Below are 12,907 nucleotides of genomic sequence, written 5' to 3'. Positions count from 1 at the left end.
TCCAGGTAAGCGGGGGGCTGGATAGGTTTCCCACCCTTGAATTAAAGACTTGGTTGTTCAGTCTGTACATGAGATTTAGCTGCTGATGTTTACTAGAAGAACTGGGTGATTTAGTACGTGCACTCAATTTACAGGAAAAAAGTGAGATACTGAGCAAACTTCAGACAGTTTGGTTCAAATGCACAACAAACATGTTGGATTCTTATTTGAAGCATAATGGTGAGAAGCATCAGCACAAGATTTCATCCTGGGGATTCACGAGTAAGGAACAGCCACCAAAGGAACAAGACTCCTGTCTTACTTCACATCTCCCTCCCAACAGGGGAGAGGCATTCACTAGGTAGACTTTTAATAAGTAATCTCTTCTTTTGATGCTCATCCTGTGAAATAACTGCAATTCTTCAAGATGTGTGTCCCTATGGCTTCCTCACTTCACATGTGCCTCTTGAGTAACTGATTGTAGATTTCCCATTAGCAATGTCCATTTGGCAAATGCAAGTCTCCTCTGCCTTCTTGTGCTGGACCCAAGGTTACATAGGAGATTGTGGGAGCACTGCCCTCATTTCCTTCTCCACCCATAAAAGAACAGTCCGAAGCAGAGCAGAATGAGGGCAAATGGAGGGACATGCAATTTCAAGAACTGCAATTACTTTACAAGATGAGTTAAAAAGTTACCTTCCTGTAACTGCTGTTCTTCTAGATGTGCAGTTCATGCCCATTCCAATCAGGTGTGTGCACGCATATGTGCAAAGCAGCTGGAAGATTTTTTCCGTAGCAACTAGTTGTAGGGTTGGCCTGGATACCCCCTGAATTTGTGTCTTCGTGGTGCTCAACGTAGAGCCCTGCTGACCTGCCCCTCCTCCATTCCTTCTTGCTGGCTACTCTGACAGAGGGGGAAAGGGGTGGGTATTAGAATGAACACCACATCTCAAAGAACAGTTATGAAAAGGTGAGTAACCGTTTTTTCTTCATGTGCCTGTTCATGTGCATTCCAATCCGGTGATTTACAAGCCCATGTTCATAGAATCATTGGCCTAGAAGAGACCTCAGGAGGACATCGGGTCCAGCCCCCAAATGTCCAGGTGGTGGTGGTTGGATTCTTGCACTAACTGGAGCACTGACTATCCAAATGCTGCACTACTCCTAGCCTAATATGTAATTGCATAGTGTGCCGTGCCAATATAGAGGACCAAGTTTCCGTTTTACAGATCTCCTGAGTAGGGATCTGAGCAAGGAAAGCTGTGGAAGAGACCTGAACCCTGGTGGAGTATGCAGTGAATGGAGGTGGAGGCACTCCTGTGAGGCTGTAACATTCCCGGATACAGGAGACCATCCATTGATGAGATGCGTTGAGACGACAGGGGCTGGCCTTTCATTTTATCAGTCACTGCTACAAACAGCTGTAGTGACTTCCTGAAGGACTTTGTTCTGTCAATTTAAAAAGCCGGTGCCTTATGCACGTCAAGGGAATGGAGTTTCTGATCCCAGGCACAAGAGGGTGGCTTGGCATAAAAAACTTGGAGGAAGATGTCCTGCTTCATGTGGAAGTGAGACAACACCTTAAGGAGAAGCTGATGTGTTTATAAGGGAGGAATAGCAGTACTGAAGGGGCAAAGCTGGCACGAGCACTATGACCTGAGTGCATTCCCTCCAGATCTTGAGGAAGGCCTTATGGAAGAGCAGTATGGGTGGAAAGACATGTAGAAGACGACCTCCTCATAGGAGAAGGAATGTGTCCATGCTGGAACCTTGGCTGTGGTTCTAGAAAGAGCAGAACCTGCTGTCACCTGTTGTGTCGTGTAGCATATACAGTAAAATTCCAGTGATCCAGCACTCCTGATGGTCCGGCACCATCTGGAACCCGGAAGTGCTGGACAATTGGACCTGCTCTGCCCCCAGCTTCACCGATTCAGCCACTGCTGAAACTGACCAGTGGCTGACTCCGGGAAGCCCAGGGCAGAGCAGCTGGGGTGCTGCCAGGTTGGTCCCGCAGCGCCGAGGGGAGCATCCCCCCCACGCCACCCCAGACCCCTCATAGCCCCCCCTTCCAATAGTCCGTCATATCTGATAATCCGGCACCCCCTGGGTCCTAAAAGTGCCGGATTATTGGAAGTTTACTGTAGATACATTTGGGGAAAGTTCCAATTCTGTAAGACTGAATTTGCAACATCCAACACAGAGACCACACATGGCCATGAGATGACCTCCTGAGATGGTCTGTCAGCTCGTTCTGTACCCAGGAATGTATGATTCTTGCAGAAGAATTGAATGTTCTAAACAGTAGGGCTATGTCTAGACTACGGAGTTTTTCTGGGATACCAAAGGTATCCCAGAAAAACTCCTCCATATCCAGGGAATGCATCTGCTCTTCTGACATTTTTTGTGGAAGAGCATGCGTGCTCTTTCGGAAGCCCTGTCTTCCTCATACCACGACGAAGAAACGCTCTTCTGAAAGAGCAGGTTTTTCTGAAATTTGGCCCAGTGTAAAAGGGACAAATTTCAGAAAAGCCTCTTCCAATAAAACTATTGGAAAAAGGTACACAAATTATGGAGCACAATTTACATACCTTTTCCCGATAAAAAGCGGCAATCTAGATATAGCCTATGAGGGCTTCTTACACAAGGCAAAGAAGCGTGCAGCCCTGTTTGTGGTTATAGAACATTGCTGTTGTATTGCCAGTAATAACAGATACGCACTGTTCAGTCAGGTGAGCCTAGAAGCTCTGGATTGCCAGGTGCTCTGCCCTCAGCTCTCTGACGTTAATATATAGAGCCAAATTGGCCTGAGACCAGAGACCTTGAGTCTTGAGGTCCCCAAGATGAGATCCCCATCTCAAGTCTGATGTGTTCATCACTAGTAACAGGGACAGTTGTGGAGCAGTGAAGAGGACTCCTGAGAAGACATTCTGCAGGTTTGATCCCCGAAGAAGGAAGTCAAGTACCAAGTGAGGCAGAGTTACAACCCTGACCAAGCTGTCTCAGGCTGGGCAATGGACTGATGCCAGCCATGACTGAAACGATATGTGCCTGAGTCTGACATGCTACACAAGTAGGTACATCCAGACACAGAATCATAGAATACTAGAACTGGAAGGGACCTTAAGAGGTCATTGAGTCCAGTCCTCTGCCCTCATGGCAGGACCAAGCACTGTCTAGATCATCCTTGATAGACGTCTATCCAACCTGCTCTTAAATACCTCCAGTGATGGAGATTCCTCAACATCCCTAGGCAATTTATTCCAGTGTTTTAACCACCCTGCCAGCAAGTTTTTCCTAATGTCCAAACTAAACCTAAACCTTGCTGCAATTTAAGCCCATTGCTTCTTGTCCTATCATCAGAGGCCAAGGCAAACAATATTTCTCCCTCCTCTTTATAACACCCTTTTAGATACTTAAAAACTGCTATCATGTCCCCTCTCAGTCTTCTCTTTTCTAAACTAAACAAGCTCAATTCTTTCAGTCTTCCTTCATAGGTCATTTTTTCTAGACCTTTAATCATTCTTGTTGATCTTCTCTGGACCTTCTCCTATTTCTCCACATCTTTCTTGAAATGTGGTTCCCAGAAATGGACACAATACTCCAATTGAGGCCTAATGAGCATAGAGTAGAGTCGAAATATGTCTTCTCGTGTCTTGCTCACAGCACTCCTGTTAATGCATTCTAGAACCATGTCTGCTTTTTTGGCAACAGTATCATACTATTGACTCACGTTTAACTTGTGGGCCACTATGACCCCTAAATCCCTTTCAGCAGTACTCCTTCCTAGACAATCACTTCCCATTCTATGTGTGTGAAACTGATTGTTCCTTCCTATGTAGAGTACTTATTAAATTTCATCCTGTTTACCTCAGATCATTTCTTTAGTTTGTCCAGATCATTTGACTCTATCCTCCAAAGCACTTGCAATCCCTCCCAACTTGGTATCACCTGAAAACTTAATACTTGTACTCCCTATGCCATCATCTAAGTCATTGATGAAGATATTGAACAGAACCGGTCCCAAAACAGACCTCTGTGGAAGCCCACTTGTTATACCTTTCCAGCATGATTGTGAATTGTTAATAACTACTCTATAAGAATGGTTATCCAGCCAGTTATGCATCCATCTTACAGTGGCCCCATCTAGGTTGTATTTCCCTAGTTTATTGAGAAGAAGATCATGTAAGACGGTGTCAAATGCCTTACTAAATGTAGGTATACCACATCTAACCGCTTCTCTCTTATCCACAAGGCTTGATATCCTATCAAAGAAAGGTATCAGATTGGTTTGACATGATTTGTTCTTTACAAGTTCATTCTGGCTGTTACCTGTCACCTTATTATCTTTCAGGTGTTTGCAGATGAATTCTTTAACTACTTGCTCCATTATGTTCCTTGGCACAGAAAGGAAACTGCCCGGTCTGTCATTTTTTGGGTTGTTCTTATTTCCTTTTTTATAAATGGGCACTATATTTGTCCTTTTCCAGTCTTGTGGACTCTCTCCCGACTTCCATGATTTTTCAAAGACGATAGCTAAAAGCTCAGATACCTCCTCTATCAGCTCCTTGAGTGTTCTAGGGTGCATTTCATGAGGCCCTGGTGACATGAAGACATCTAACTTTTCTAAGTAAGTTTTAACCTGTTCTTATTTTATTATTTTAACTTCTAAACCTACCCCATTTCTACTACGTTAGGCATCCCGTCACCCTTCATCTTCTTGGTGTAAACCGAAAAAAAAGAAGTCATTATGCACCTCTGCTATTTCTACATTTCCTGTTATTGTTTCTCCCTCCTCACTGAGCAATGGGCCTACCCTGTCCTTGGTCTTCCTGTTGCTTATAATACCTCTGTAGAACATCTTCTATTTACCCTTTACAGCTCTAGCTAGATTTAGCTTGTTTTGTGTATTTGCCTTTCTAATCTTGCTACTGCATACCTCTGTTGTTTGCGTATATTAATCCTTTGTAATTAGACCTAATTTCCACTTTTTATAGGACTCCTTTTTGATTTTTAGATCATATAAGAGCTTCTGGCTGATCCAAGGTGGTCTCCTGACATACTACTTCTTTTTTCTACAAGGTGGAATACTTTGCTTTTGGGCCCTTAATTATGTCTCTTTAAAAAACTGCCAACTCTCTTCAGTTGTTTTTCCTCTTAATCTTGCTTCCCAAGTGATCTTATCTACCAGCTCTCTGAGTTTACTAAAATCTGCCTTCCTCAAATCCACTGTCTTTATCTTGCTGTCCTCCCTTCTACCATTCCTTAGAATCATGAACACTATGACTTCATGATTACTTTCACCCAAGCTGCCTTCCACTTTCAAATTTTCATCCAGTACCTCCCTATTTGTTAAAATCAAATCTAGAACAGCTTCCCCCCCAGTAGCTTTCTCAACCTTCTGAATTAAAAAAAAATGTCTCCAATGCAGTCCAAAAAGTTACTGGATAATCTGTGTCCTGCTGTGTTAGTTTCCCAACAGATGTCTGGTGTGCCCCATCACCACCAAACCCTGTGCTTTGGATGATTTTGTTAGTTGTTTAAAAAAAACCTCATCCACCTCTTCTGCCTGGGTAGATGGCTGTAGTAGACCCCTAGCATGACACCACCCTTGGTTTTTTTTACCCCTTTTAACCTAACCCAGAGACTCTCAACAAAGCTGTCTCCTATGTCCATCTCCACCTCAGTACAAGTGTATTCATTTTTAAAATATAAGGCAACACCTCCTCCCTTTTTTCTATGCCTATCCTTCATGAACAAGTTGTTCCCTTCTATACCAATAGTCCAATCGTATTATCACACCAAGCTTCTGTGATGCCAACTATATCATAGTTGTGTTTATTTATTAGCACTTCAAGTTCTTCTTGCTTATTCCTCATACTTCTTGCATTTGTATACAAGCATCTAAGTTCTGCCTTGTCTCTCCTTTATCTCTGCTATTAGAGCCCATGCTCCCTCCCATTTCTGAGCCATCTCCCAGGCTGCCATGTTTTTCACTTACCTGTGGGCATTGGTCACTTGCGCCCATCGAACCTAGTTTGGCTCAGATGTTATACAATAGCAAAGTCAACAATGGTAAGAAGGAACTGAAGAAGGGGTGGGTTGGTAGAGCTCTATATTGGGTGCCCTGAAGGCATCACTCCAGGGGTGCGCAGGCTGACCCTACAGCTAGTAGCTAGGGGAAAAATCTTATGGCTACTGTGCACATTCGTGCACATACACCTGATTGGAATGCACATGAACAAATAATCAAAGAAGAATTTCTTCTTCTTTGTGTAATATTCCTGTGGGTTATCCAATTCAGGTGACTTCCAGGAAGCACTCTCAGAGAAAGGAGAGATCTTCAAAATTCATTTTAGAAGTAAAGACCAATGCTGCAGTACCAAATTCCACATTGGATCTTGCTGCATGGATCGACTATAATATTCTGAAAATGTATGTACTATCAAGCTGCTATATGGAGTTCATATCTCAGACACTGGCACATTCTTAAGTAACAATGTGGATGTTGCTTGTGTTCTAGCTGAATGTGGTATTACCCTTCAGGGAAGATGAATGCCTGTAGCATCATAAGAAATGTACACATACCAGATATCTACCTTGATAGTCTTTGAGCAAAGACTGCAAGTCCCTTTGATGTATTTGCAAAGCAGATGAATAGCCTAGATTACTTTCTAAATTGTTTGCTTCTATCTAAATAGTAAGTCAATGTATGACTTTAACATCCAACGTATGAAAACTGGTCTCTTGCAGAGAGCTAAGTGTTACAGGAAAAAATTCTGTAGATAGATCAATTGATTAAGATGGAACTGCGATAATACCGTAGGCATGAACTTAGGTTGTGGATGTAAAGCTTATCTTTCTGGGAGCTCAAGTTAATTTAGCACATAATCAAACATTCTATCTGTAAGCACCTCAAAAATAAGTAAGAGCTAACATGGATTTGTTCTGAACAAATCATGTCAAACCAACTTAGATTATTTCAGAAGGTAACAAGCCTTGTGGACAAAGAAGCAGCAGGTCCATATATCTTGACTTATAGTAAGATTTTTGACACTGTCAAAACCACACTCAGTGAGATCAATGGTCCATAGACATGCTGGAAGGGCATATCAAGTGGATTCTGATAGGGATTTGTCCTGGGATGGGTCCTAATCAATATCTACAAAAATTATTTGGATTGGCATAGTGAATTCTTATAAAGTTTGTGAATGATGCTGGAAAGGTAGCACATGTTATAGAGGACAGGATGAGAATTCAAAATGATCTGTATTAAATAGGATGAAATTCAATAAGGGCAAATGGAAACTACTCCACCTAGGAACAATCAGTTGCACACAACCAAATGGAAAATAACTGCCTAGGAAGTAGTATTGAATAAAGGGATATGACAGTTATAACGTATCACAAACTAAGCATAAGTCAATAATGTAATGGTGTTGCAAACATCATTCTGCAATGTATTAGTAGAGGTATAGTAAGCAAGAAACACGGAGTAATTCTTCAGTTCTATTCAGCCCTGATAAGGCCAGGAATATCATGTACATTTCTGGGCAGCACACTTCAGGAAAGAAGTAGACAAATCAGAGAAAGTTCAGAGCAAAGCAACAAAAATGATGTTTTAGAAAACACGGCATACAAGGAAAGACTAAAAAATGGGTTTATTTAATCTAGAGAAGAGTTAGAGTTCAGGAGGCATATAACAGTCTTCAAATATTAAACAGCTGTTGTAAAGGAGGGTGAGAAATCGTTCTCTTTACCACAGAAGATAGGAAAAGAAATAATGGGCAAGGGAAATTTAGCTTAAACATTAGGAATAACTTCTTAATGCTTAAGAATAGACTAGCGCTGAAACAGATTACTTAGGGAGGCTGTGGAATCTCCAACACTGAAGATTTTTAAGACCAGGTTACACAACCACCTGTCAGAGGCAGTTTAGATCAGAGGGGAGCAAACCTTCACCCACGTGCTACATAGGGCTTGCTGAATCCTTCTGTCTGGCTCCCAAACTCCTGCCTGAGAAGGCTAGCCCCTGATCCCTCCCTTTCTGTCCTCCTGTTCCTGTAGCCTCAGCTCTCCCCAGTATCTGGGCTGTGTACTTGCCACGCTGCCAACTCTGATATTCTGGGTAGCACAGCTTGTGCTTGGCTGGGCCTGCCTTGGTGCTCCAGCTGGCTATAGTGTTGTGAACCCCAGTGCTCCGGGCAGCATGGTTGGGGGTGGGGAGCAGGGAGGCTGGATAGGAGGCAGGAAGTCCTGGAGAGGGCGGTCAGGGGGTGGGGGATGGATGGGGGCAGGAGACCCCAGTGCACAGTGACGAGGCAGAGTGTGTGTATATGGGGGGGAGGGAAGGTTGGATAGAAGTTATGGGTGCGTATCACCAGTATTTTTAATATTGGCCCAAACACAGAAGACAATGTGTTTCCTGTTCAGAGAAGTTTCACAATAGACTACAACTGTGCATTTAGCAAGTACCAGCGTATGGAACACAGTGTTCTAACAAAGCTTGCACACTAGCTCCATTACCAAAGAACACATATTATGCTTCACCTGCCTGATTTGGTATAAAACTGAAGTTCTGCAGAAGTGGAAGTTAAGCAGTTTAGTAGTGCAATATTCTATTGTCTTACATTATCCTCATGTCCTTCTTCGTATGAGGCAGACATCTCCTAATGATTTATTATATTCATATGAGTGAAAACTTTACAATAGCAACAAGATAAAAATTACCAACCATAGTTACCGGAGACTTGCAAATCAGCTATTATTCGGAGGATATTGTTCATTTGATTGGATCTTTGTTCATTCTCCATGATGCTGCCAGATGCAGGATATGCAGAATCGATGTAGATTAAATCCAAAAGATATATTCCTAAAATTAAAGATGATCGGGTGTTTTATATAGAAATAGTCATGTAAGTACCAACAAACAAAACACCTAGGAACCACCAGCAACCTACTTGTGCTTTTCCCATTAAACAAATGGGGAGATTATTAACTGCAAAGAGCTTGAGTTTCATGTAATCAAAAATGTAACATTTGGACTTCAATTCTGTGACTTGGTTTATAAGAACATGCAAAAGCCTTGACCAATGTACACTTACAAGGAAGAATGTTTCTTACACAGAACAGGCAAAACTACAGGGTATCCACTTCATTAAAATGCTGCGTTCACATTGGAAAATATTATGGAATTAAAAGTAGGAGAAGAGGGAAAATATTCCATGAATTTAGCAAATTACTAAAGGCCTGATACTGCATGGTCCTAAAGAATGAAAAGTTCTCAATGAAAGCTGAGAAAGCTCAGCACTACACACTGCAGACTGAACATCTGTAATCTGGACTTCCCTCATCCAACAAAATCTGTGGTCTGAATCCGTGGGTGTTCTGGGGTTGGGGTAATTCCTCCTCTGAGCTCCCAGAGCTTCCAGGTCATTGCAATAACTAATCCCCACTCCTGCTCCCGGGCCGTGGGGCTCTGCAGCCACCTCACCTCTTCCCGAGTGCCCCTTAACCCCACTCCATCAATGCTGGCCCCTCTGCTGATGCTGGAGCGAAGCAAAGTAATGCACATTGGAAAAAAATAATCACAACTATACATTCAATATGATGTGGACTAATTTGGCTACAACTACTCAAGAGAGAGATTTTGGTGTCATCGTGGATAGTTCTCTAAAAACATCCACTCTCTGTGCAGCGGCAGGCAAAAAAGCAAACAATGTTAGGTTTCATTAAAAAAGGGAGAGAGAATAAGACAGAAAATATCTTATTGCCTCTATGTAAGACCATGGGACGCCCACACCTTGAATATTGCATACAGATGTGGTCGCCTCATCTCAAAAAATATATATTGGCATTGGAAAGGGTTCAGAAAAGGGCAACAAAAATGATCAGGAGTTTGGAATGGGACCCATACGAAGAGAGATTAAAAAGAGATCGTCAGACCATCTGCCTCTGGGATGGAGTTGGCTTCCCCCATTAGGAAGGCAGGATAAGGGACACCCTGAAGGTAGGGTGGTGGGCTGGGTTCTAGAGTGGCCTAGGGGACTTCCTGGGGATAGCAGGGTTCTGGGCTTGAGCCCTGTCCTGCTGACTACCAACACCAGTTGCCCTTAGGATGGAGCTGGCTCCCTCTTCAGGAACGCAGGTTGGAGTAAGCAGAGACCCCTAGGAAAAGGGGTCGAGCAGGGGTGGAGCTTCAAAGAAGGGGCAGGAAGAAAGTAGGGCAAGGCTATTTGGATTTGAGGTATATCTTACATTGCACTTAAATTGAAAAAGTGATCTTGTGGTTAAAAAAGTTGGAGACCACTGATACAGAGCATACATTCAAGCTCCTCCAACCTGTAGAATTCACTAATATCTTAGAAGAAATACTGAAAAATAATTCAATTATTTCAAATCTTACTATATATTTCAGAAATGTGTGTCTGTCTGTTCATCTATGAGGCCATTTGTTCAAAAACTCCTCCTAAACAGAATGAACTAGAACCACTATATCTGGTATGTAGTTTCCTCTTATCATAACTTAAAACAAGGTCAGGGTTTAGTTGTGCCAAGATTGGGACGTGCCTGAAATTTGATTGTTTCTCATAAAATGGAAAGGGAGGGGTCTGGTAGTAGGGACAGTTATGCTTCAGAATGAGCACAGGGGGGCAGCAAGGGGCCAGAGATGGGGACCAGGGCAGCTATAGCTCCACTTGACCAGCAGGGGGCAGGGAAAAAGGGACAGCTATCTACTATATATTTCAGAGAGTTTGTCTGTTTGTGTGTGTTTGTCTGTCTGCCCCCCAGCCAGGGGTTATGCACCTCTCTCTCCAGCACAGCCTGCATACTAAGCCCTTCATCCTCAGCCCCACATCAGAACAATGGTTTAAATGAAGTAAAACAAACTCATGTGAGTTAAAGACCAGAGCAACGCTGGGTGAATCTTCTGGTAAAAAATAGCGTCATTTACAACCTGTAGCATCAAAACTAAGAAGGTGACACATGAACAAAGTCTAACTATTATAATACTGAATATTATAATAATATAGTATGATTCAAGTCACATGATTAATTCCTTTTGCAAATTTTCACTGTAGTAAATCAGAAACATATAAAACTTGTAATCACAATTTAATTGCTACTAATGTTTATGTTCAGGCCATGTACATTTAAGTTTTTGATCCTCTTCCCATTTTAGGCAGAAAACTGCACACAATGCTGGTAAACTGAAGAACTGACTTAGAAAGAGGAGACAGTAAAACACAATATTTGTGAAAGAGATTCTCAGACCAACAAGTCTTTTATCTTGTTTTCATTTGAAATAGGTCACTTAGGCAACCACCCAGATATTATTTTTCCATTAGCTATGAGTAGTTGATGCAGCAAAGCTCCCCCACCTGCATTTGATCACATGAGCATGCTTCTGGATGAGCTCAGAGAGGGCACTCAGGAATCCAGGGTTCACAGAAATATATTGCCTGTGTGTTTTTCAGGCTCACAGCAGGTAAAAAAGAAAGGGGACTACTGCTAACTGTTCCATGTGGAGAAATAACTCATTGACCTCAGATTTCTCATCAGAGCAGGGATGGGTTAGATTAATCTTTTTCTCCCCTACTAAAACTGTCTTGAAGGTAGAACCACAAAATTTATGATGTCATTTGTCTATAGGGAGGCCAAGCATTTCAGGCCCTTACAGGATTTCCTAACAATTTTATACCATTTTGCACCAGTGGAGGAGAGTAGTCTGTGTGATGTATTTTAATACTGTGCAACATACTAGTTACCAAGGAAACATATGTGGTTTGGATTTATGGTAAACTTTGTTACATTGTTAAATCATGTCCAAACATAACCAGGAAAACTATTTCTGCTCATTTACTAGCCATTCCTGAAAACCCAGCAAGTCCCGATGAGGCAATGAAGTTCAGCTGTTGACAAGCGGTGACAGAAGAGCTAGTTATGAGGCACTGAAACTACAGCTCTCAAAAGCAAAACTTTAGGACACAGTATATAAACTGGTAAATATCTCAGAGCTGGAAATAACTGGGTACCTCTCTGGCCTCTTCATTTTCTTCTGTGTACCTGTGAGGCACTTCATTGTACCCTCCCACTAAGAAGAAAAGAACAGGGCTTGGGAATTATGTTTGATTTTAAACTCACAGGACAAAAGCTGAACTGTTTATTTAGTTCTCTTCAAAGTACAAAAAATGCTATTTTTATACAGCAAAAACTCTAAACTTTGCATGTTAAGGTAAACATGATTTGAAGTTATTGCCATCTGATTAGTATTCAGTGACCTATGTGACCTGAGTTGGAGGATCTCAGTTCAGTTCATATTGGACAAATATCCACATCACAAAAATCAGTATCACGGTTTGCAACAAATAACATTACCAGCGGAGAGACTAAAGACTGACAGTACAGCAACTCTCATCCCTAAAGGCATTCCATTTATAGTAGAGATGACAATATGCTGGGAATCTATTTATTGATGCTAGTGGTACATATGCTGGTAGTTTCACTCGTTAATATATATTTGGAATAGACAAATTCAGCACAAACCGAAGCAACAATCTTAAAAGAAACCAGAGTAAATCAATCAGAACTAGATATCTAACTCTTTCAACTTTTTAGTCCATGTTTTGGAAAAAAAAGTATGGATTCTCATGTACATTAATTCCCCTTTCTACCATTCCAGCAGTGCAAAGGAACCTTAGTAGACTTAGTGGACAGTGTAATTTGCTACAACACCAAAATTACTTCTTGGAGTACCTATGTCTTCCAAATTGTCTAACCAACTGTATTTTTAGCTTGGGGAAAAAAAGACTGCAGCTCCAGTTACTGTTACAACTGGACACTTTTCTGTCAGAATTATGAACTAAATCTTTGCTAGCAGGTGCTGTGCTATAGGAAGTATCTTCTTGGATGTCATATAAAACTAAAGTCC

At 41.9% G+C, this 12,907-nt stretch overlaps 1 protein-coding gene across 9 annotated transcripts in view; it reads right to left on the bottom strand.

Moving 5' to 3' along the window:
• The window catches only part of RALGPS1 (Ral GEF with PH domain and SH3 binding motif 1), a 412,834-nt gene that overhangs the window by 110,765 nt on the left and 289,162 nt on the right, over positions 1-12,907 (bottom strand). For 8 of the 9 annotated variants that reach the window (XM_075905764.2, XM_075905763.2, XM_075905761.2 and 5 more), the window contains one exon: positions 8,711-8,848. In XM_075905764.2, coding sequence (XP_075761879.1) covers positions 8,711-8,848 — 138 coding nt within the window. The remainder of the gene's footprint in view (positions 1-8,710; positions 8,849-12,907) is intronic. The other variant, XM_075905759.2, reaches the window with a different exon arrangement.

Source organism: Pelodiscus sinensis, chromosome 23, assembly GCF_052426305.1.
Source record: "Pelodiscus sinensis isolate ZL-2025 chromosome 23, ASM5242630v1, whole genome shotgun sequence".
Lineage (NCBI taxonomy): Eukaryota > Metazoa > Chordata > Testudines > Trionychidae > Pelodiscus > Pelodiscus sinensis.
This window is presented reverse-complemented; position numbering and strand designations above follow the sequence as displayed.